Source organism: Neofelis nebulosa, chromosome 9 (genome assembly GCF_028018385.1).
Source record: "Neofelis nebulosa isolate mNeoNeb1 chromosome 9, mNeoNeb1.pri, whole genome shotgun sequence".
Classification (NCBI taxonomy): Eukaryota; Metazoa; Chordata; class Mammalia; order Carnivora; family Felidae; genus Neofelis; species Neofelis nebulosa.
This window is the reverse complement of record NC_080790.1, coordinates 36625565-36648284: the sequence shown is the minus strand read 5'-3', so window position 1 is coordinate 36648284 and position 22720 is coordinate 36625565. Positions and strand designations below refer to the sequence as shown.

General features: G+C 41.4%; 1 protein-coding gene across 1 annotated transcript in view; it reads right to left on the bottom strand.

Moving 5' to 3' along the window:
• The window catches only part of ACOXL (acyl-CoA oxidase like), a 341287-nt gene that overhangs the window by 114694 nt on the left and 203873 nt on the right, over positions 1-22720 (bottom strand). The window contains exon 14 of the mRNA XM_058683275.1: positions 5102-5211. Coding sequence (XP_058539258.1) covers positions 5102-5211 — 110 coding nt within the window. The remainder of the gene's footprint in view (positions 1-5101; positions 5212-22720) is intronic.

Genomic DNA, 22720 nt, shown 5'->3' with positions numbered 1-22720 from the left:
CCACCCAGGCACCCGTTTCCCGTGTTTTAAATCAGGATGATAAAATGACATTTTCTTTTCTTTTTAAGTTTATTTATTTTGAGAGAAAGAGAGAGAGAACATGTGCGAGTGAGTGCAGGGCAGGGGTTGGGGGGGGCACAGAGAGAGGGAGAGAGAGTCCCAAGCAGGATCTGTGCTATCAGTACAGAGCCCGATAGGTGGCTCAATCCCATGAATCATGAGATCATGACATGCCCAAAATCAAGAGTTCGATTCTTAACCTACTGAGCCACCCAGACACCCCTAAATGACATTTTAAAATAAATAGTTTCCTTGGAAATTAGTTCAACACATTTTAGTTATGGAGACCAATAATCTTCCTCCAAATAAAAATAACAATTTAAAAAATGCACAAAAGTTGAAAAGCACAATAAACTCCTCAAAAGTAGAAAACAAAACATTTATGAGCATAGATCAATGAAATAAAAAACAAAGTTACCACAGAGAGGATCAACAAAGAGGAAAGTTGGTTGTTTCAAATAACAACAACAACAACAACAACAAACAACCATCTGGTAAGATTAAGCAACAAAAAAGGAGAGAGAAAGCACATGAAATTAATTCTAGGAGTGACGAATGGGACATAACTACAGATCTAGCAGTAGTTAAAAGGATAATCAGTGAACAGTATGAAAAACCTTATACAAATAAATTCAAATCTAAGTGGATAAATTCTTAGAAAATATTATTTATGAAAACTGACACAAGAAGAGGAAGCCTAAATGGTCTTAAAACAATTAAACTACACTTGATGCTGGAACAACATGAGGGTCGGGACCCTGACCCCTGTGCACTCGAAAATCTGCATATAACTTCTGACTCACCCAAAACTTAACTCCCCATAGCCTACTGTTGTCTGGAAGCTTTACCAATAACAAAAACGATCAATTAACACATATTTTGTGGGGCGCCTGGGTGGCGCAGTCGGTTAAGCGTCCGACTTCAGCCAGGTCACGATCTCGCGGTCCGTGAGTTCGAGCCCCGCGTCAGGCTCTGGGCTGATGGCTCGGAGCCTGGAGCCTGTTTCCGATTCTGTGTCTCCCTCTCTCTGACCCTCCCCCGTTCATGCTCTGTCTCTCTCTGTCCCAAAAATAAATAAAAAACGTTGAAAAAAAAAAATTAAAAAAAAAAATTAACACATATTTTGTATGTTATATGTATTATATACTATATTCTTATAGTACAGTAAACTAGAGAAAAGAAAATGTTATTAAGAAAATCATAAGGGAGGGGCGACTGGGTGGCTCAGTTGGTTGAGCGTCCGACTTCGGCTCAGGTCATGATCTCACAGTCCGTGAGTTCCAGCCCCGCGTTGGCTCTAGGTTGACAGCTCAGAGCCTGGAGCCTACTTCAGAGTCTGTCTTCCTCTCTCTGCCACTCTTGTACTTGCAATCTGTCATTCTCTCTCTCAAAAATAAAGAAAAAGTTTTAAAAAAGGAAAAAAAAAAGGAAATCATAAGGGAGAGAAAATACATTTACAGTACTGTATTATGTTTATCAAAGAAAGTCTGCATGTAAGTGGCCCTTTGTAGTTCAAACCCGTTTTGTTCAAGGGTCAACTATAATTGAATTAGTAGTTTAAATATTCCCCCAGGCCCAGATAGTTTTCAAATAGCTTATCGAATTCTCCCACAAAATAAGAAACTACTCCCAAAATAGCTTTATGAAACCAGTAAAACTTGACATGAATTCAAATCAGGGAACTACAAGAAAGGAAAACAGTAGGCCAATAAGTAAACAAAAACCCTAAAACAACACTAGCAAGCCAAACTCAGGAAAATATTAAAACAACGATGCAGCATAACAAAAGTAAATGTTTCTCAAGCACGCAAGAGTAGTTTAACATTAAAAGATTTATGAGGCTTATTTATCACATTAACGAGTTAAGGAAGAAATAGATCATTTCAATAGATGCAAAAAAATCATTTGCAGTAAAATCAATAAAATTTGTCACCTACTAATGACAAAAAATGTATTAGAAATAACAGTAAGTGGAGCTTCTTTAGGAAGCAAAGTGTATCTATCAAAAACTTCAGCAAATATCCTTCTTAGTAGTGAAATGTTAAGCTAAGTCTTTTTAAAACCAGGAATAAGACAAAAGAACACCTTCTACATGAAAAAGAATAAAAGGAATAAAAAGTGGAAAGAAAGGCGTAAAAAGTCATCATTTGCAAATGGTGTGCTTGTCTGTGTTAAAAAACACTCAAAGAATCTATAGACCCAGAAGAAATTTTTTTTATGGTCAGGTTTATAGACAAAAGTCAACTGCATTTATAATAAATGGGCAACAAAAAAACATGACCTCAAAACTATTCTTTTTACAATAACAAAATCATAAAGTACCTAGTAATCTATCGAAGAATGTACTATGTATGGAAAAAATTATAAATTTCTGGAAAACACTTAGAAAATGAAAATCTTTGAGACGAGGGTCAGTTTTATAAATATGTCAATTTTTCTGCAAAGCTATAAGACAAAACACTTTCAAAGAAAATTATAGCAGATTTTTAAAAACTGTGGTAAGATATACATCACATAAAATCCATCATTTTAACCCTTTACAAGAGTACAGTTCAGTGGCATTAAGTACATTCACAATGGTGCACAACCCTTACCACCATCCCTTTCCTGAACTTTTTCATCATCACAAATTGAAATTCTGTACCCACTCAATAATAACACCCATTCTCTCCTCCTCCCAGCCCTTGTAACCATGTTCTACTTCCTGTATCTATGAATCTGACTACCCTAGATGCCTCATAAAACCACAGTCGTAGAATATTTTCCTTTTGTGTCTGCAGGTTTTTGTTTTTTGTTTTTTTTTCTTTCTCTCTCTCTCTCTCTTTTTTTTTTTTTTTTGAGAAATGTAACAAACTGATTCCAAAACTTGTATGAAAGGGCAAAAGTCAACACAACTCTGAATTATAGTAAAACAATTTTTTTTTTAAGTTTATTTATTTTTGAGAGAGAGAGAGAGACAGTGTGAGCAGGAGAGGGGCAGAGAGAAAGGAAGACAGAATCCAAAGCAGGCTCCAGGCTCTGAGCTGTCAGCACAGAGGCTGACATGGGGCTTGAACCCACGAACCGGAGGTCATGTCCTGAGCCGAAGTCAGATGCTTAACTGACTGAACCACCCAGGCGCCCCTCTGAATTATATTTTAGATACAATAATATAAGGTTATAATTACAAACCTAGTATAATTGCAACAATGTATTGTATTGTTGGATTAGGATACACAAACAGACTAGGAACAAAGCACCACCAGAATGGCCTCCCACATGTGTAGAAATCTATATGAATGCCAGAGCAGGCACTGAAGATCACTAGTAAAAGACAGTCAATTTGGTAAGTGGTGCTGGAACAACAGACAATCCCTACAGGAGGCAAAAAAAATGAAGTTAGATCCCTTCCTCACACTACAGGCATAAACCTCTAATGGACTCGAGAATTAAATGTGGAAGGTGAAACGCTCAAACTGGTATTTCATGATCTCAAAGTAGACAAGATGCACAAAGTGTGGAATATAAAAGATTGATAAATTCAATAGTAATTTAAGAATTTATGTTAAAAGGCACCATAAAGAAAATATAAGACAAGGCACAAACTTGGAGGAGGTAGTTGTAACATCTGTAACAACAAAGGATAAAAAACAAAAACAACAACAACAACAACAACAAAACTCAGAATTAAGAAAAAGAAAGAAAAAGAAAGATTGGCAAAACACATGGACAGGCATTTCACATGAGAGGAAATAAAAGTGGCAAATACACTTGTGAAAGCATGCTCAACTTTAATTAACAGTAATAAGGAAAATGCAATTTAAAGTCACAGTGAGAGATCTTTGCGTGTGTGTGTGTGTGTGTGTGTGTGTGTGTGTGTGTGTATTAAGGCTGATTAAGACTGATAATCCCACATGTTGGTGAGGATGGTTCCACGGGACACATGCTTCCGGTGAAGGTATACATCTGCAAAATGACTCTGAAAAATAATTTGTTATGATCTAGTGAACTTGAACACTGGTATACTCCCCACAACACAGCACTTTCACTCCTATGTACTACTGAGGAGTGTTTTTCAAACAACGGATTGCACATCTCTAATTGGTTGTGAAATCAGTTTAAAGGATTGAGGTCAGTATTTTTAAAAAATAAAATTGAAAACTATCAGAGACCATTACGAGTAACAGGAGAAGCAAGGTTTCATGAGATGTTTGCTTTGGTGGTGTCTGATTCGGGGTGTGTGTGGAGTGGGGAGCTCTATGGATGTGTGGGCGTCAGTGGTTGATGTAAAATTTATTTCTTATTCTGAGTCACAGCAACTAAATTTGAAGGCCCTGTAGAAACCCTTATACATATTACCCAGAAAACGTGCAAGATTTTTCACAGGAGATTTGTGCAAAATATCAAAAGCACAACCCTCATGTCATGTCCACTGATGTTGGTTATTAGAATGGCTACGTAGATGGGGACATATACACATGATTAAATATTATAAACAAAGAGAACAGTTCTTCATCCACACACATAACAGCTGAGATGAATCTTAGAAACAACATAGAGTGAAAACAGGAAGCTACAGAATACCACATACGCTACCCCTTACTTATCAAGCTTAAAGACAACACGAAAAAAATCAATAAAAACAAGCAAAAGCATGGATCCTGAAGCCAAACCACCTGCATTCAAATCCTAGCTCTGTCACTCCCTAGCAAGTAACCATGGGCTAAATAACCTCTATGCCTCAGTTTCCTCATCTGTGAAATGGAAACAGTAACTTACCTCATGGGGGTACTTAGGATTAAAATCTCTGAAGTGCTGGGAACAGTGGACACACAACGAAGAAGGCACAGGAGGAGAAAGAACAGAATTAACAGTGTTCTGGTTCTCAAGTTGGGGAGTGGGTGAACGAGCACTGATGCTACAACAATCGTGCATTGCTCGTCCGTATGGAATATTAAAAATTTCAACAAGAGTGGTTGTGCCACGACGAGGTTCCATGCACTCAGGCTCGATAGTAAGACACTGGGGGCCAAGGACGGTCACAGCCTGAGCAGTCACCTACCTGGTTCTCAGCTTGTCACTCCCAGACTCAGCCCAGTCTCGGAACACGGGGGAGAGTGGTTTCTCTTGATGCTGTTTGGTATATGGAGCCAGCAGTTCCCGCACCACAACCTATGCAGACAGTTTATCACTTGTCAGTCATTTGTCAAGAATGTAAAGAGGTGCTAGGGTGTCTTTAAATGCTGGAGCCAGAGAAGGGCTAGTTGTTTCTAGCAAACTCCTTGAAAGGAATCAAATGCAAACCCTATCCTTCCGGAGGTCTCTGTCTCCCATGGCCAATGTGTGGTGCTTACGCTCCCACTGTCCATCCCTCCCCTATGGCCAACTTGCCTAACTGGCTAACTACCTACTGCTCTCTCGCCCACCTGAGACATCAGCCTTTAATGCCAGTCCTGGGACCAAGCAGTTGAGTCAACACTTCAAATAAAACCTACTTGCCTTCCCTGAACCAGACAGATGGATGGTCTATTTTCTTTTTTGCCTCTAATATTCTATGGCTGATGAGGCCTTTGGGGAATAGTATTAAAATGTACCCATAAAACAAGCTCCATTAATCCTCTCCCTCAGCAGCTTGAAACTTATAAGTTGGCCCCAACATACCGCATGCTTTTCCAGTTTTGTTAAAAAAAAAAAAAAAAATGATGTCCGTGTCTAGCCTGCTACAGATAGAGGTGCACCCAACAGTCGGCAGCAACTGCTAGATGTGTTGGTGAGACCACCTTGGACCAACCTGCCTGCCAAGCCTCTAGCTGACTGCCATAGCGTGAGTGGGGCCAGGCAAGGCCAGCAGAAGAACGACACCATATGAGCCCAACCCAGCCCAAATTGCTGACCCACAGAACCAGGAGCTAACAATTGTGTGCTGTTTTAAGTTACTCAATTTGGGGGGCACCTGGGTGGCTCAGTGGGTGAAGCGTCCGACTTTGGCTCAGATCATGATCTCACGGCTTGGGGTTTGAGCCCCACATCTGGCTCTGTGTTGACAGCTCAGAGCCTGGAGCCTGGTTCTGAGTGTGTGTCTCCCTCCCTCCCTCTCTCTCTCTGTACCCTCACAGGGTGTGCTCTGTCTCTGTCAAAAATAAATAACTAAATAAACATCAAAAAAAAAATAAGTTACTCAATTTTGGGATGATTCGTTAGGTAGCAATTTATAGGTGATTCAATCACATACAGAACTACCTTTAGAATATTTCCTTCTTTCAGCCGTAGCAATCTCTTACTCGACACATCCCCAAAGGCAAGGGAATTAAAAGCAAAAATGAATTACTGGGACCTTATGAAGATAAAAAGCTTCTGCACAGCAAAGGAAACAACCAACAAAACTAAAAGGCAACCAACGGAATGGGAAAAGATATTTGCAAATGACATATCGGACAAAGGGCTAGTATCCAAAATCTATAAAGAGCTCACCAAACTCCACACCCGAAAAACAAATAACCCAGTGAAGAAATGGGCAGAAAACATGAATAGACACTTCTCTAAAGAAGACATCCGGATGGCCAACAGGCACATGAAAAGATGCTCAACGTCGCTCCTTATCAGGGAAATACAAATCAAAACCACACTCAGATATCACCTCACGCCAGTCAGAATGGCCAAAATGAACAAATCAGGAGACTATAGATGTTGGAGAGGATGTGGAGAAACGGGAACCCTCTTGCACTGTTGGTGGGAATGCAAATTGGTGCAGCCACTCTGGAAAGCAGTGTGGAGGTTCCTCAGAAAATTAAAAATAGACCTACCCTATGACCCAGCAATAGCACTGCTAGGAATTTACCCAAGGGATACAGGAGTACTGATGCATAGGGGCACTTGTACCCCAATGTTTATAGCAGCACTCTCAACAATAGCCAAATTATGGAAAGAGCCTAAATGTCCATCAACTGATGAATGGATAAAGAAATTGTGGTTTATATACACAATGGAGTACTACGTGGCAATGAGAAAGAACGAAATATGGCCCTTTGTAGCAACGTGGATGGAACTGGAGAGTGTGATGCTAAGTGAAATAAGCCATACAGAGAAAGACAGATACCATATGTTTTCATTCTTATGTGGATCCTGAGAAACTTAACAGAAACCCATGGGGGAGGGGAAGGAAAAAAAAAAAAAAGAGGTTAGAGTGGGAGGGAGCCAAAGTATAAGAGACTCTTAAAAACTGAGAACAAACTGAGGGTTGATGGGGGGTGGGAGGGAGGGGAGGGTGGGTGATGGGTATTGAGGAGGACACCTGTTGGGATGAGCACTGGGTGTTGTATGGAAACCAATTTGACAATAAATTTCATATATTGAAAAAATAAAATAAAAAAAAGAATATTTCCTTCTTTGTTTCAGATACATTTATGTTTCTATAGAGATTATATAAAATGTTGTATATACTTTCAGTCAACAGTATATCTTAAGTGATATTTTTGGTTCACACTGCTGTCTCTGATCCTAATTATCTGTTTAATGGCTGTACAATATTTTTTGTTTGGAACCATCACAGCTAATTAAAGATTCCTATTCACTTATTTAGATTGTTTCCAATTTTATACTGTCATTAATTTGATATCAGTATATTCAGACGAATAGCATTCATTGTCCCTTTTTTGTTGTTGTTACTACCTGAGAATAAATCACATGACCTCATGTGATGCAAAGATCCTTATAAAGGACCACACAGCCTATAAGAAAGATGCTAGAAACTTCTCAAGGCAGATCTGCCTAGGGGAGCTTTATTGGCAGTGCTGGGCAGAGCCAGTCATGCAATTATTCATTGGGTCATCTTTTTTTTTTTTTTTTTTTTTTTTCAACGTTTTTTATTTATTTTTGGGACAGAGAGAGACAGAGCATGAATGGGGGAGGGGCAGAGAGAGAGGGAGACACAGAATCGGAAACAGGCTCCAGGCTCCGAGCCATCAGCCCAGAGCCTGACGCGGGGCTCGAACTCACGGACCGCGAGATCGTGACCTGGCTGAAATCGGACGCTTAACCGACTGCGCCACCCAGGCGCCCCTTCATTGGGTCATCTTAACCAGCAGGGGATCATGTCACATCCAGGGTCCTGTCAAAACCCATGTCAAACCCATGCAGCCAATTGATAGCCCAGAGCCTAACTCAGTTATACCAAAGCTTTCAGGTTCTTCCCATTCCAGGCTCATGGAAGGACTAAAGTCCCTTGCTCTCTGAAGTTAGGGGTGGCCACAGGACTTGCTTTAGGCCAGTGACGTGCAAGCTGGTGGATGTTCCCAGTTGTGACACGTCCCTATCCCTGGGCTTCGGTCTCTGCTGGAGGCTGCCATGGTAATCCCATGCATTGGCTTCCAGACATTGTCTTACTGTGTTGTTATGTTTATTACAAATTCCTTTCGTTTCTTTGAAATATTGTCTTGAATTATTGAGATTATATCTCCAGATAAGTTATAGTATCCATGATTTCATTTCAGGATAGTAGAGGGGGTATTACAAAATATTGTTTACAAAAAACAGGGCATTAGGTCCAATACGTTTAAGAATCACAGTACTGTATTATGGGTCAAAGGACATGAACATTTTCACGTCCGCTGCTATACAAAACAAGTGTAAACATCAAAACACTCCCAGCAATGGGAAAAATGGGAGGGGAGAAATTAACTAACTTTAACTAGAATTCAAATTATATAGTGATCAAGTTTGCTTTCACTGACACATCGCTAGGATTAAGTGTACATTCTTTGTTTTTGCTAATCTATTAAATTTATGATGGCTATAATTCCACGTCCCTTGTGTTACAAGAGCAACATCATTCCAAGCATTAAAAATTCCTTTCTCTGATTTCCACCCTTCTGTATCTTTACCTTCCTCTATTTTCCTTCATAGCAGTAATTGCTGCCTGATGATAAAGAGCAAAAGCAACTTGTTTCTTGGCTTCTTATCTTTTTACTGCCTGTAAGGTAAATGCCAGGTCACAGTTGGTTCATTCTCATGTCGTCAGACAACGGGCAACACGGAATGGAAAGCGGAAGGATCTTTCTTGAATGAATGAATAAATAAATAAATCCCCTTCCTGTTTTCAATATCTCATCCAACCTGCTCCATTCCTTAATCATTTCCTTTCCTTTTTGTCACTACTTCCACCTTTCCGATTTAAGCAACTTAAATTGGAAAAAAATAACTCACCTTAGCTAGAATTAAAATTAGAATGATACAATAATCCAGCTCAGGGGCTAAACTTAAGAGAAAAAAAAAACAGACAATTTGGGCGCTGGCAGATCGGTTATTTTGGATCTTTGCTCCCTTTTCTTTCCCTTTTGTTCCTGGCTCTTGGCTTCTTTCCTCCTTTATTAGGTCACGAGACAAAAAAATATGATGTAAAAACAAGTTTATTTCCTGCTGTTGATACCCCTTGGTGAAAGATTAAATGACTAAAGCTATCAGCTACCATGCTGTTTGGGCATTACAGTCTCTAACTCCAACACTTTATTTGATAAATGACCAGAGAGGCAAAGAGATCAGTCACCATCTTGACTGGGCATGCCATGAAGATGTGCTTGTTTTCACTCATAGGTGTGCTCCTAAATACATTATAATATGCTATGGTGTGTGTGTGTGTGTGTGTGTGTGTGTGTGTGTGTACACATACATATACACATATTTTAACTTCCTATTTTAAAATAATTATAGACCCACAAAAAGTTGAAAACCTAACATAGTACAGAGAGGTTTTATGTAGTCATCACTCAGATTCCTCCCAAAGTGATATCTTTCACAGTAATAATGACTACCCAAAATCAGGAAATTCAATATAATTTTTACACATTGACTATCTTAGTTATAGTAGAGATTTCATTATTTAAAAATGAACCCAGGGAACCTCAGTCGGTTAAGCATCTGACTCTTGATTTCAACTCAGGTCATGATCTCATGGTTCACTTCACGAGTTCAAGTCCCACACTGGGCTCTGCACTGTCAGTGCTTGGGATTCTCCCTCTCTCCCTCTCTGTGGCCCTTCCCCATTTGCACTCTCCCCCCCGTCTCAAAATAAATAACCTTTAAAAAGGAAAAAGAAAAATGAACCCAGTAGTAGATCATTTTGGGAAGTGAAATATTATCTTGTAATACAAGCTATTACACCCTTATCTAAGTCTGGTGTTTTGAATACTTGCACAAGATTTTCTTAAGACAACTTGTGATGTTATTTCTTTCTAGGTGACTGTTTTCGTGGTCATGTTGTTTCTGTGGTTATCTGCACAGTTAGTTCTCTGGTTCTAAATATGAATACTCTTTTTCTTCCATATACTTGATTAATTCCCAGCGCACCTGCTCAGGAACCCCTTTCTTAAGGGAACTCTAGGGGCCTGAGTAGTCAGAACAGCCATGTTCTTGCCTTTTAAAAAAGATCCCATCTGCAGGAGGAATCATGCTAATCTACAGCCAACATTTGGAAACTATGAGTCTAAGCAATTGTGCAGAATAATGACACCATAAACATGCATTTATAATGAATATCATATGTATCAGGCAACACTGATTATATAGCATCAATAAAACTTATTTTTTTTAGGTCAAATGGCTTTTCAAGGTACCTATGAAGCAACTAGCATTTCTATATACTAAGTATCTCACTGATTTATGCCAGGTACAGTGAAACTTGGATGAAAAAGTCTTAACAAGTGGTATCGGCTGCCAAGACAGAAATCCTGAGAACCAATTAGAATAGAAAACATGGTGTCTTAGGAAAACCCCCCAGATATCATCCATTATGTAACAAGGACGAGCCAGGAAGTGGGGCTGCACTCAGGCTCGAGCCATATAGGGGGATGGAGCCACTCAAAGGGGCAATACTTATGGCATTGGGGTCCCAAATCATGCCCTAGGCAGGACTGGCTATGTAATTTGGAGCCCAGTGCAAAATGAGAATGCAGGGTCCCTTGCTCAAAAATTATTAAGAATTTCAAGATGGTGAGAGCAGAGTATTAAACCAAGCATAGGCCCTTCCTAGAATGAGGTCTCATACAACTATACAGGTTTCACCCCACAAAGCTGGACTTGGCCCTCAGGACCTCAGTAGGATTGACAGACACAAATGTAACTGCGTGTCCTGTATCTTTATTACAACTACATCTGGCAACTCTAGGTTCCTGAGGACGGCTTAGGTGCCACTCAGGGTGTGAGGTTGTGAGAAAAAGCTAAGTGGACGCGATTCTCTAAGCCCTTAACTTTTTTCCTCTTTAAGGTGCTAGACATCCCATCAAAGTGAGATTTCTTTGAGGAGAATCTTTAAAAATTCCTTGCCCAGAAGAAAAGGAAGGAAGAAAGGGAGGGAGGGGGGGAGGGAGGGAGGGAGGGAGGGAGGAAGGAAGGAAGGAAGGAAGGAAGGAAGGAAGGAAGGAAGGAAGGAAGGAAGGGAGGGAAAGGAGAGAGGGAGCCAGGGAGGGAGGGAGGGAGGAAGGAAGGAAGGAAGGGAGGGAGGGAAAGGAGAGAGGGAGAGAGGGAGCCAGGGAGGGAGGGAGGGAGGGAGGAAGGAAGGAAGGAAGGAAGGAAGGAAGGAAGGAAGGAAGGAAGGAAGGAAGGAAGAGGGAAGAGGGAAGAAGAGGGAAAAGGAAGGCAGGGATAGGAGAGCGAGGAGAAAAGAGGAAGAGCTATTTTAACAGATAAACCCACATGTACGATGCCGTGAGTAATTGTTGGGCCTTCAACATGGATTTGAACTTAATACTTTAGGAGGATGGATGAATCCAAAGCAGTGATATAAGCTCAGCAAAAATTCATGCACTGCTCAGTAGAACTTAGGAGTGATCAGTTTTCGGGAGGTTTTGTTGTTGTTGTAGTTGTTGTCGTTAAATCTGGATCAAATTTAACTTATTTTCCCAATGTCTCCTCCCAGTAGGAAATAAAGTACATCTTTGTGGTTTTCTTCCTTCATCCCACCCACATTTATGGAGCACACACTATGTACAAGGCACCTACTGTCTATATTGAGTATAGGGGGATCACAAAGATGAATAAGAAACATCTGTCCTTCAAGGGGCATGGATAAGCTTTATTTATTTGTTCATCCATTTGTTCAGTACCTAATGGTAACAGCTGCCTTTTTTTTTGGGGGGGGGGTCATCTAGTAAGGCTAAGAACTGTTCCAAACTCTGTAAGTGGAATGATTAATTTAATCCTCCTGACAACTTTGGGTAGAATCATCCCATCACCTAGAAAGGCAACTGAGGCCTAAAGAGGTCAGCCTGCCAGGGTCACACAGCTAGGAAGTGGTGGCACTAGGACTTAAACCCGGGGTCCACGTGTTTAATAATCCCACACCTACACCGCACCTCCTGGGTGGCAGGTTCTGTGCTGGGCATTGGGGATACCAAGAGAATGCTAGAACCCCAGAATGCTGGGGAGACAGGCAGGAACGGTCAGTAGGACAGAATAATGGGATGAAGGTGACAGAGGAAATTCAAAGGCCACTGGGCACATGGTTTGTCTCCCTCTTTCTCTGTTTGAAACATTTTTCCCCTTCCCTTCCCCCATGGTCTTCTGTTAAGTTTCTCAAATTCTACATATGAGTGAAAACATATGATATCTGTCTTTCTCTGGCTGACTTACTTCACTCAGCATAATACCTTCCAGTACCATCCACGTTGCTACAAATGGCATGATTTCATTCCTTCTCATTGCCAAGTAGTATTCCATTGTATATATAAACCACACCTTCTTTATCCATTCATCAGTTGACGGAAATTTAGGCTCTTTCCATAATTCGGCTATTGTTGAAAGCACTGCTATAAACATTGGGGTATATTGAGGAGGGCACCTTTTGGGATGAGCACTGGGTGTTGTATGGAAACCAATTTGACAGCAAATTTCATATATTAAAAAAGAAAAAAACAAAACAAAAAAACAAAAAAAACATTGGGGTACACGTGTCCCTATGAATCAGCACTCCTGTATCCTTTGGATAAATTCATAGTAGTGCTATTTCTAGGTTGTAGGGTAGTTCTCTTTTTAATTTTTTGAGGAACCCCCATGCTGTTTTCCAGAGCGGCTGCACCAGTTTGCATTCCCACCAACAGTGCAAGAGGGTTCCTGTTTCTCCACATCCTCTCCAGCATCCATAATCTCCTGATTTGTTCATTTTAGCCACTCTGACCGGCATGAGGTGGTACCTCAGCGTGGTTTTGATTTGTATTTCCCTGATGATGAATGACGTTGAGCATCTTTTTCATGTGTCCGTTGGCCATCTGGATGTCTTCTTTAGAAAAGTGTCTATTCATGTCTTCTGCCCATTTCTACACTGGATTGTATGTTGTTTGGGTGTTGAGTTTGGTAAGTTCTTTATAGATTTTGGATACTAATCCTTTATCTGATATTTCATTTGCAAATATCTTCTCCCATTCCATCAGTTTTCTTTTAGTTTTGTTGATTGTTTCCATCACTGTGCAGAAGCTTTTTAACTTGATGAGGTCCCAATAGTTCATTTTTTGCAGGAAGGGAACTCTTAAAAAGCTTACCCCCTTGTCGGCACTCCCCCTTCCAGGGTAGGCACAACCTCATCTATCAGCTTCTGGGGCCATGTTTGCGAGAACAGAAGCTTTCAAAGGAGGTGAGCAGGCTAAGGCTAGGAGGTCTGCAACCTACTGAGTGCCAGGCCCTGTGGCTCAGTGCACCCCACAGACATGTTTTCTTTGACCTCCTCCTCCCTCACCATTTCACATTAAAAACCAATGATGTGTTTCCTCTTCTCTTGAAAAATTGGAATTTATGGGAAGCCTGAACCCATGTTCCCTTGAGGCAGCAATCCATGGGAAGTAAGTAGCAGCAGCCCCCTGGAGAGGGGCAGGGGCCCACATCTGCCCCAGTTCCCCACTGCACTCTGAGATTTCAGGGGCCTACTGCAGAGATCTATGTAACATAGATCTCTGCCTGGCTCTGAAGACCCTTCATCTGGTGACCCCTGGTGTGAGCCTCATCCAAGGATCCCAAGGGTCCCTATGTAGCCAGTTGTAGGGAGCCTGGGGATGGGCCCCGACTCCCACTGCCTAGCCTCATAAATCAGCCATCTGTGGCCAGCCCACTTCTCCCTGAATGGTGGAGCCCAGCTCAGGAGCATACCTACCTAGCAGGACAGATGCTACTGGTCAGCTATCTGAGACTAGCTGCCATTGACCCCCACATAGTCTTTTCTTTCTGGCCCACACCTTCTCTCACTAAAGAGGTGGAAAATGCCCAGTGCTCACCCCACCCCCCCCCCCCCCCCCAGTTCCCCTGCAGCTAAGGCATTGGCAAGCTGCACAGTCCTAGCCAGTGGGACCTGAGAGGAATTTAGCGGAGGGCCTCTGCACAAGGTTTCTGGAATGTCCTCTAAGATGCAGATGAGACCACCCAGGAACCACTCCTGTCACTGGAGTTGAATGCTAGAAAGAGGCTTGGGCCTTAAGGACAAACAGGCCACTGAGTCAGCTCTCGGGTTACCATGGAGGATGATACACGTTCTTATGGTGTAGACCATGTTGGTGTGTATTCTATTACACCAGTGGGGCTGGTGTATTCTATTACCAGTGGGACTGGTAGCCCCACTGGCAGCTGGGTCCAAGTTGAACTCCCTGACTAGTTTGCCCATGTTCCCCTGTATAGGGCTGCTGCTGCTGTCCCAGGCCTTCTCAGCCCCATCCTCCAACCCTTGCCTCCCCTCCGGCTCCACGTGCTCATATCTGCCCCTTGAGGCCAAGTTTCCCTGTAGCGCACCACACATGTGTCCAGCTTCTCCTGAAGTCCACCCCCTAACAACAACAAAATGTCCAGTGTAGTTGGAAGAGATATTACTGGTACACTCATTTTCTTCTATTTAAAAGGTAAAGCAACTGAAGTTTTAAATCTGCAGCAAAAGAAACAAATGGGAATACGGAGAATGTTAAAACGAAACAAAAAAGAAACCCTATGAAGTTTTCTACATCTTGAGTAAGGCACAAACCCCTTCTGAAGGAAAACAAGAATTCTCCTTAACCCCCAATGTTGACTTAAGTTGTTTCAAATTATAATGTTCCTTAAACATGTTCAAACATTTAACCGGATGTAAACACCTTATGTCTGTGGCTCTTGTTCAATTATAAACTATGAAATTAAATACAAGCAAAACTATAAAACTAATGAGATTCACATCAACAGACCTAATAACATGTGGCAGACTGTTTTGCAGCATGAACTTGGCCCTCCCTGGCCGTGGGGTTCCTATGGATGGGCTATGCCCCATGCCACTGGGGGCTGCGGGGAAAGGCCCTTCTCCTTCCAGTCTCTGACTACGAAACCTTCCGTTAACAGCACATCATACCAACCCGTTGGCCTTCACCTGGCACAAAGACCTTGTTTTAGTCATAGAAAACCTACACCGGTTCCTTCTTCGTTGGTTCCTGGTGACCAAGGTGAATGTTATTTGGTGCCAAAGGGCTTGCAAATATGAAGATGAAGGCCAGCATCCCCCAGCAGTCTCTGGTTTTGTGGTTGTTATCCAGACAACTGACATAACTCACTTAGATTATTTCTGTTTAGAGTATCATCAGAATTAAAACAAATAATTAACACATTCTTGTAAAGAACTCATAGATCCCAACTTGAAAAACAATGCCAAGACCAAACTCACTGTACAGAAAATGAAGTCACTTTGGGGAGCAGACAAGGAAAGATAAACAAGTAGGCCAGATTCAGAAGGCTCCCTTTCTTCAAAATCTCACACGTGGGGTCCTCGAGGACAGGGTTCAATATTTAGCTGCTACAACATCTGGTTTTGAAAAAAAAATGATGCCAGCTTTGTGTATTGGTCATTGGATTTAAAAAAATAGAAAAACAGAATGCCTGTTCAAATTACTTTGGTTAGCTTTTCTAAGACGGCATCGTCCCCAAGTCCCTCCAAGTTCCCCCTAATGATCACATTTTGTAAATACTTCATATCAGTTCTATCCCCTAAGCAGATCTTCAAGCTGTCCTCCTCACTCCATTTCAATGCCACCACCCTGGCCTGGGCACCACCACCTTCCTAGAGGGTGACACTTGGTCCCAACCCTACTCTTGGCTGCCCTACCCATAACCTTCACATCCTTCACTAGGCAGCCTCTGCCTGCCTCTCTGGTCTCATTTCATGCACTTCCCCTTAATTTTTACTGCCATCATCAGAGGTGATTCTGGGCACAACCCTATCTGCAGGTCTTGGGGAAGATCTCTTGAACCATTTGCCCCTGATTCTGCTGGGTCCAGCAGGCCCTCAGCCTACCCCTTTCTTCTTTCTCCCCAAGAGCCCTCAGAATAAGAAGGCAGCTGATCCTTCAGGTAAGCAGACGTGTTATCCACAGCCCCATCAACCCCTGTACCAGCCGCTCCTTAGACCCCTGCTTTTGCCATCCAGATCTCAAGCCCTTTAGAACTGGTGCTCCATGACCCTGCAATTGGGTTTGAACCAAATTTCACCTTTGATTTTAGGGGTATCTGCACTTTTCTCCTTCTGTCATCTCAACCTCACCACCTGCTGCTCAGCTACAACCAGAAGGTTGGGACCCCAGAGAGAATGTTCTTTCCAGTTTACTGCATGGGTCCTTCCAGGAACAGGGGGAGTCCAGGTTCAGCCAGTGCTCTATCCTCATCTAACATCATACTGGTCCCAAGGCCCCATTCTAACCCCCGAGGTCCCAGCTGTCTAGGAGAATGTGAAATTCTCTCCAGTGGTGGAGGGGGGGGAGAACACTAGGGCTGGAGGGTAAGGGGTGTGCATGCATGTGCGTGCGTGTGTGTGTGTGTGTGTGTGTGTGACAGAGAGAGAAACACACCGGCCTTTGTTCTCTCTCTCATAGAGGTCTTCCTTTTTTGTTACTCTTCATTCCTTCTCTTTCCTCACTTCTTATACTTAAAGGAGGGATTTTTTTTAATGGTTTTAAATATACCCAATTTTTAAACTTCGAGCCATACTAAGTGGTCTTAAGCAAAAAGTAAAAGTCTCTTGCCCAATCCCTTTTCTCTAGGGCCTCACTCCAAAAACAACCATTTTTAACTGGGTTTTGTTCTGCTAGAAGGAGAAGCTTTCAAGTGTCAAGGTGAAACAGATTCTCATGTCATGTTTTAGTTTGCTTCGTATCTGGAGCATGCTTCTTTTGAGTGGTTTTATTTTTCCTGGAATCTTAATGGATTTCCCCCCACCCCATCACCTTGTTTCAAGAAGAAACATATGCCTTTTCCATCATATCACTAAGATCTTCCTATTTCTTAATCATTCTATTTGTTGAACCGAAATAATTTCCCTCTTGAAGCCATTCTTTTGATCCCTCTGACTTCCTGTTCTAATTTGGACTAATCGTGTTCCAGACTTGCCACACAACTACCATCCAGGTATTTCTTTATACATACTCCCCTGGGATTAGCTCCAGAAGGCACACATTTCTTTATAATTCTTAATTCCTTTTATGCTTTTCTGCAGTTCATCGACAAGTAATACTTTTCAGGAAGTACATGGCAGGTAAACTTACTGAGCAACTGAATATCTATACATCTTTATTTTGTTTCATATTTGATTAATAATGTGGCTACCTATGAAATTTTACATTCAGGATAACTTCATTCCAAATTCCTTTTTTTTTTTTTTTTTTTTAAGAAATCTCTACACCCAACATGGAGCTCAAACAACCCCAAGACTGAGTCACATGCTCTACTGACTGAACCAGCCAGGAGCTCCACTTTCTTCCAAATTCTAAAAGCATTGTTTCATTTTATTTTAGACTCTTGCCACTCAAAATGTGGTCTGCAAGTCAGCAGTCTCAGCAAGGAGCTTGCTGGAAATACAGAACCCCAGACCCACCCCAGAATCTGAATGTCAACTGGATCTCTAGGGATGTGTGGGTGTGTTAGACTTGAGAAGTAATGTTTCAGCCTTCAGCACTGCTGCTAAGAGGACTGAGTCAATCTGCTCTCTTTTCTTGGTAAGTAACCTGAAGTGTTTTTCAGTCTAGGATTTAGGGACTTTCTCTTTGTCCTTACCTGGTGATCTGAAATTCTCCAGGCTGCTTTTAGGCTGTGACCTTTTCCATTAGGTCCTGCCAATTTCAAGACTTGTGCCTTTCTTCAGATCTGGAGGATTTTCTTCTTTTATTTCTCTAATTTTGTCTGCCTCTCTGTCTTCTCTTTCAGGAATGTCATTGATTTCTCTGTTTGATCATCCGTATCTTTTAGCCTTTCCCTTTTATTTCCCTTCACTGGTTTTTATGATCTTCATTCTGAAAAAAATGTTTTTTCAATTGATCCTTCAGCCCTTCTATTGGATTTTTAAAAATTTGCAAACATCTAACTTTAATTTACTGTGTTTCTCTGCACTGTGGTTACTATGGTTTAATGTAATGCTCATTTTTCATAGCAGGCTGTTCTTCTTTCATGGATGCAGTGTTGTCACACGTCTTTAAGGATACTAATTCATTTTCATTTTTCTGTTTTGTTTCTTCCGGTGCCAGCAGTTCTGTTTGTTAATCTTGCTCCTTCTTTATGATATTGTTGATTTTCCTTAAATGTCTGATCATCCTCATTAGATAATATCACAGAATTATTGTTCATTTGCTTAGGTATGATGATGGCATTGTGCTCATGTAAGAAACTGTATTTTAGAAAATGAATGTTGAAGTTTTTAGAGATGTCTGCAATTTACTTTCACAGGTTACACATGCGCGCGCGCGCACACACACACACACACACACACACACACACACAGACAGAAGAGAGAAAGAGAGAACACTTAAATATAGCAAAGTATTAACACTTGGCAGTGGAGACTATACCCAAGTGGAGAATATAGTCCAAGAGTTACTGTACTAGTCTTTCAATTTTTCTCTTGAAATTTCTACTTGGAATTTTTCTAAGTAAAATTTGGAAATAATAAGAAAAACAAAAGAAAAATATCTGAATATGTTTGGGAGAATACCTCTGAGGGGGCCTAAAATCTCTAAGGAATCTGTTTTCCTATGGGAAACCAGAAGCTTACATGGTCTTTAAGCAAGTTAGACTACAAGTTATTTGCATTTTTGCATATTTGCTCTGCTTGCAGAGTAATGAACAATGTATGCAAAGCCTCTGAATGATAATCTTTAGGAAATCTGCCAGAGCGGATTAGGAAGGCACCTGTCCTGCTGTATCTCTAATGAAGCAAAGGAAGTTATAATGGGATTTCATGGGTGTGGGTAGTAATTGGATTTGGTGGAGGATGTAATTAAATTTCACCAAGGGCCTACAACCTCTGCCCCAGGAAAATGATGAAAGGGTCAGAGGACATTCCATCTTGCTTAAAGGGAAATATGTAAAGCCTGTAGAAACTCTATAGTGCATGCCTACTCTGTCCCCATCTCCTCAATCATGGGAGAGCAGCCCCACCATTTTCAAGATCACTAGAGTCTCACCTTCAGGCAGAGGGCTGAAAGCACTGTAGATAAGCCTGGTATACTGTAAAAGTCCCTGACCACTTTCTGCTGTCCCCTAGTCTCCTGAATTTTCTATTTCTACTTCAGGAAGTAGAATCAGAGCAAAATCCAGCCCAGAGGAAGGTAGCCTCCCCAATATGGGCAGATTCCAACACTCAAGTCGAAGGCGGTCAGGTTGACCACTGCAGGCAGCTAGAGCCACCTTCGCCATCATTGTGTGGTGCCAGGTAGCCTGAAAGCTCTGGGAACAAAACAGGACATGTCGATTGATAGGTTTCCTATAGGGTGTTTCAACTGGTGGCAAGCAGGCAGGCTGACTCTCTCCCCAGCACGGAGCTAATGTGCTTAGGGGTCTCAGTCTCTCACCCCAGGAGACCAAACCTTCCCTGGGAAGGCTATCAAGTGTCGTTTCCGGAGCAGGTTTCCAGAGTTGTGGCAGATGTTACTGGTGCAGTCAGGTGCTCTGATGTGGGAGCCTGGCCACCTTGCTGTGAGGCAGGCCTTTACAGAAATGCCTGGCTCTCTGCACCAACCCCTCTTCTGCTCTCAATCCCTGTGACTCAGTGTCTCTCCAAAGACACCCCAAAGTAACAGCTCTCACCTCAGGCCCTCTCCACTTCAGTTGACTCATCAATTCCATCCCATCTGCTTTCCATTTTGCAGAACTATGTCAAGTTCCTTAAAACGACCTGGTTTGAAGGTCATTGGCTATCTCCTTCCTAGCAGACTGAACCATTCCTGGCTTCCTTCCTCGGCCTGGACCTTGAAGTCTTTCTGTGGGTTCTTACCGCAAGGATACTCTGCCTCTTTGTGCTGGCACACAGCCTCCCTCTAGCGCAGCATCCCTGCGTTACTGCCCACTGTTGTCATCAGACCATCCCTCTCATTGCTCGTGCACCCATTTACATGACAAATGGCAAGCAGTCCCTATTTCTACCTATGCTTCCACTTTCATTCATAGTGAGAAACTGTGACCATCCCATAAGTAAACTAAAACAACCTGTCCACGGTGCCCACAAGCTAAAGTTTGCAGTTAAAGCACTGAATCATAACTTCAGACTCAGGTGGTGCTGAACCACATGCTAAGGTTTAAAACATACTCCCCAAAGAGAAGGTTGTTGAAAAACCTCACACACTTGGATCACCAGCTGAGATGGAGAATGTGGATTAGTGCAATGTCTGATTAGTGAATATTCTGAAGGAGAGGTTTGTTTTACTTTGTTTTGTTTTGTTTTGTTTTTAAGCAACGTTTAGGTAGGAGGGAGAAAAAAAGAGCAGGGAACTGTCAGTCTATCCCAAATTAAATGGCAATTCTTAAATAATTCCCCCTAAATTATTTGCTTAACTATAGATATCTCTGAAAGCTAAAATAAGGGGGCAGGGGAGAGCTGCCAGTACGTATCCTGTAACATTTTAGTTTTCAACAGACTAAACTTATAACTGAATAGCATTCCAAAAACTTCTGCATTACTCTTTAAGTTAGCCATTTCTTCATTGTAAATTTTATTTATTATAAAAATTCATTTCAATATAAACAATTTTTCAATCATCCAGTGCCTTTACAACATAATGATCTCCAATATTTTTATTTTTTTTTAAACTTATTCATGCAGAGTTTTCTATTCGTTTTCTTCTTTCATTTTTTGTTTTTTCTTTACTTTCTATTGTCATGTAATTGTAAGAATGCAGTTGTAAGAAAGGATTCAGAGAGACCCCATGTACCCTTTATCATAACATCTTACAGAACACTGTATTGTTCACAGTTCAATATCACCAGGAAAAACGATGCTGGTACAATCCACAGAGGTCACTCAGTTTTTGCTACTTTTACATGCAGTTGTATGTGTGTGTATGCGTGTATGCATGCATGTGTGTGTGTGTGTGTGTGTGTGTGTGTGTGTGTAGTTCTATGCAGTTTTATCATGTATGTTGATCTATGTGACCACCACCACAAGCAAGATACAGAAAATTTCCATCCCAAAGATCCCTCATGCTACCTTTTTATAATTACAGCCACTTCCCTGTCTTTTCCCTCCCTCACCCCTGGCAACACTGACCTGATCTCCATCACTGTAACTTTGTCATTCCAAGAATGTTCTAGAAATGGGATCCGGGTGCCTGGGTGGCTAGGTCGGTTGAGCATATGACTTCGGTTCAGGTCATGATCTCATGGCTTGCGTGTTCAAGCCCTGCATCAGGCTCTATGCTGATAGCGTGGAGCCTGGAACCTGCTTAGGATTCTCTCTCTCCCTCTGTCTCAGCAACCCCCCTCCCCACCAAATAAATAAATGTTAAAAATTAAAAAAAAAAGAAATGTTAAGAAATGGGATTATACAGTATGGGACCTTTTTGGATTGGTTTCTCTCACTCAGCATCCAAGTTGTTGAGAGTATTACAATTCTTTGTTTTTTTCTTGCTGAGTAGTACTCCATGAACATACCACTGTCAGTCTGACTGGTCACCCAGTGAAGGACATTTAGGTTGTTTCCAGTTTGGCATCACTACGAATACACTGTCTATGAGCACTCATGTGCAATGCAGGTTTTTGTGTAAACAGAAGTTTTCACTTCTCTGAGAGTAAATGCCCAAGAGTATCACTGCTGGGTTTTATGGTAAGTACATGTTTAGTTTCTTAAGAAACTGCATACTTTTCTAAAGTGGCTGTAACATTTCATGTACCCACTAGTAAATGGGTATATATGAGTGATCCAGTTTCTCTGCTTCTTTTGGCATTATAAAAATATTATTAATATTTTTAAAATATTAGCATTTTGATAGGTTTACCGTGGTATCTCATGGTGGTTTAAATGTGCAATTCCCTGATGGCTAAGGATGTTACCTATCTTTTCATGGTCCCATCTGTCATTGGCATTCCTCTTCAGTGAAAGGTCTGTTCATGTCTTTTGTCTATTTCATAATTGGATTGGTTTTTGTTGTTGAGTTTTGAGGGCTCTTTCTATATTCCAGACCCAAGTCCTTTGTCGGATATATGGCTTGCAAATATTTTCTCCTAGTCTTTAGCTTGTCTTTTCATCCCTATTCCTAGTCTTCCACAAAGAAAAAGGTTTTAAGTTTGATAAAGTCTAGGGGTTTTTTTTCTTCCATTTATGAATTGTGCTTTTGATGTCAAATCTAAGAATTTTTTCTGGTCTGAGCTCTCAAAGATTTTCTCTCACGTTTTCTTGGAGAAGTTTTTATAATTTTATGTTCTATATTTAAGTAGTTTA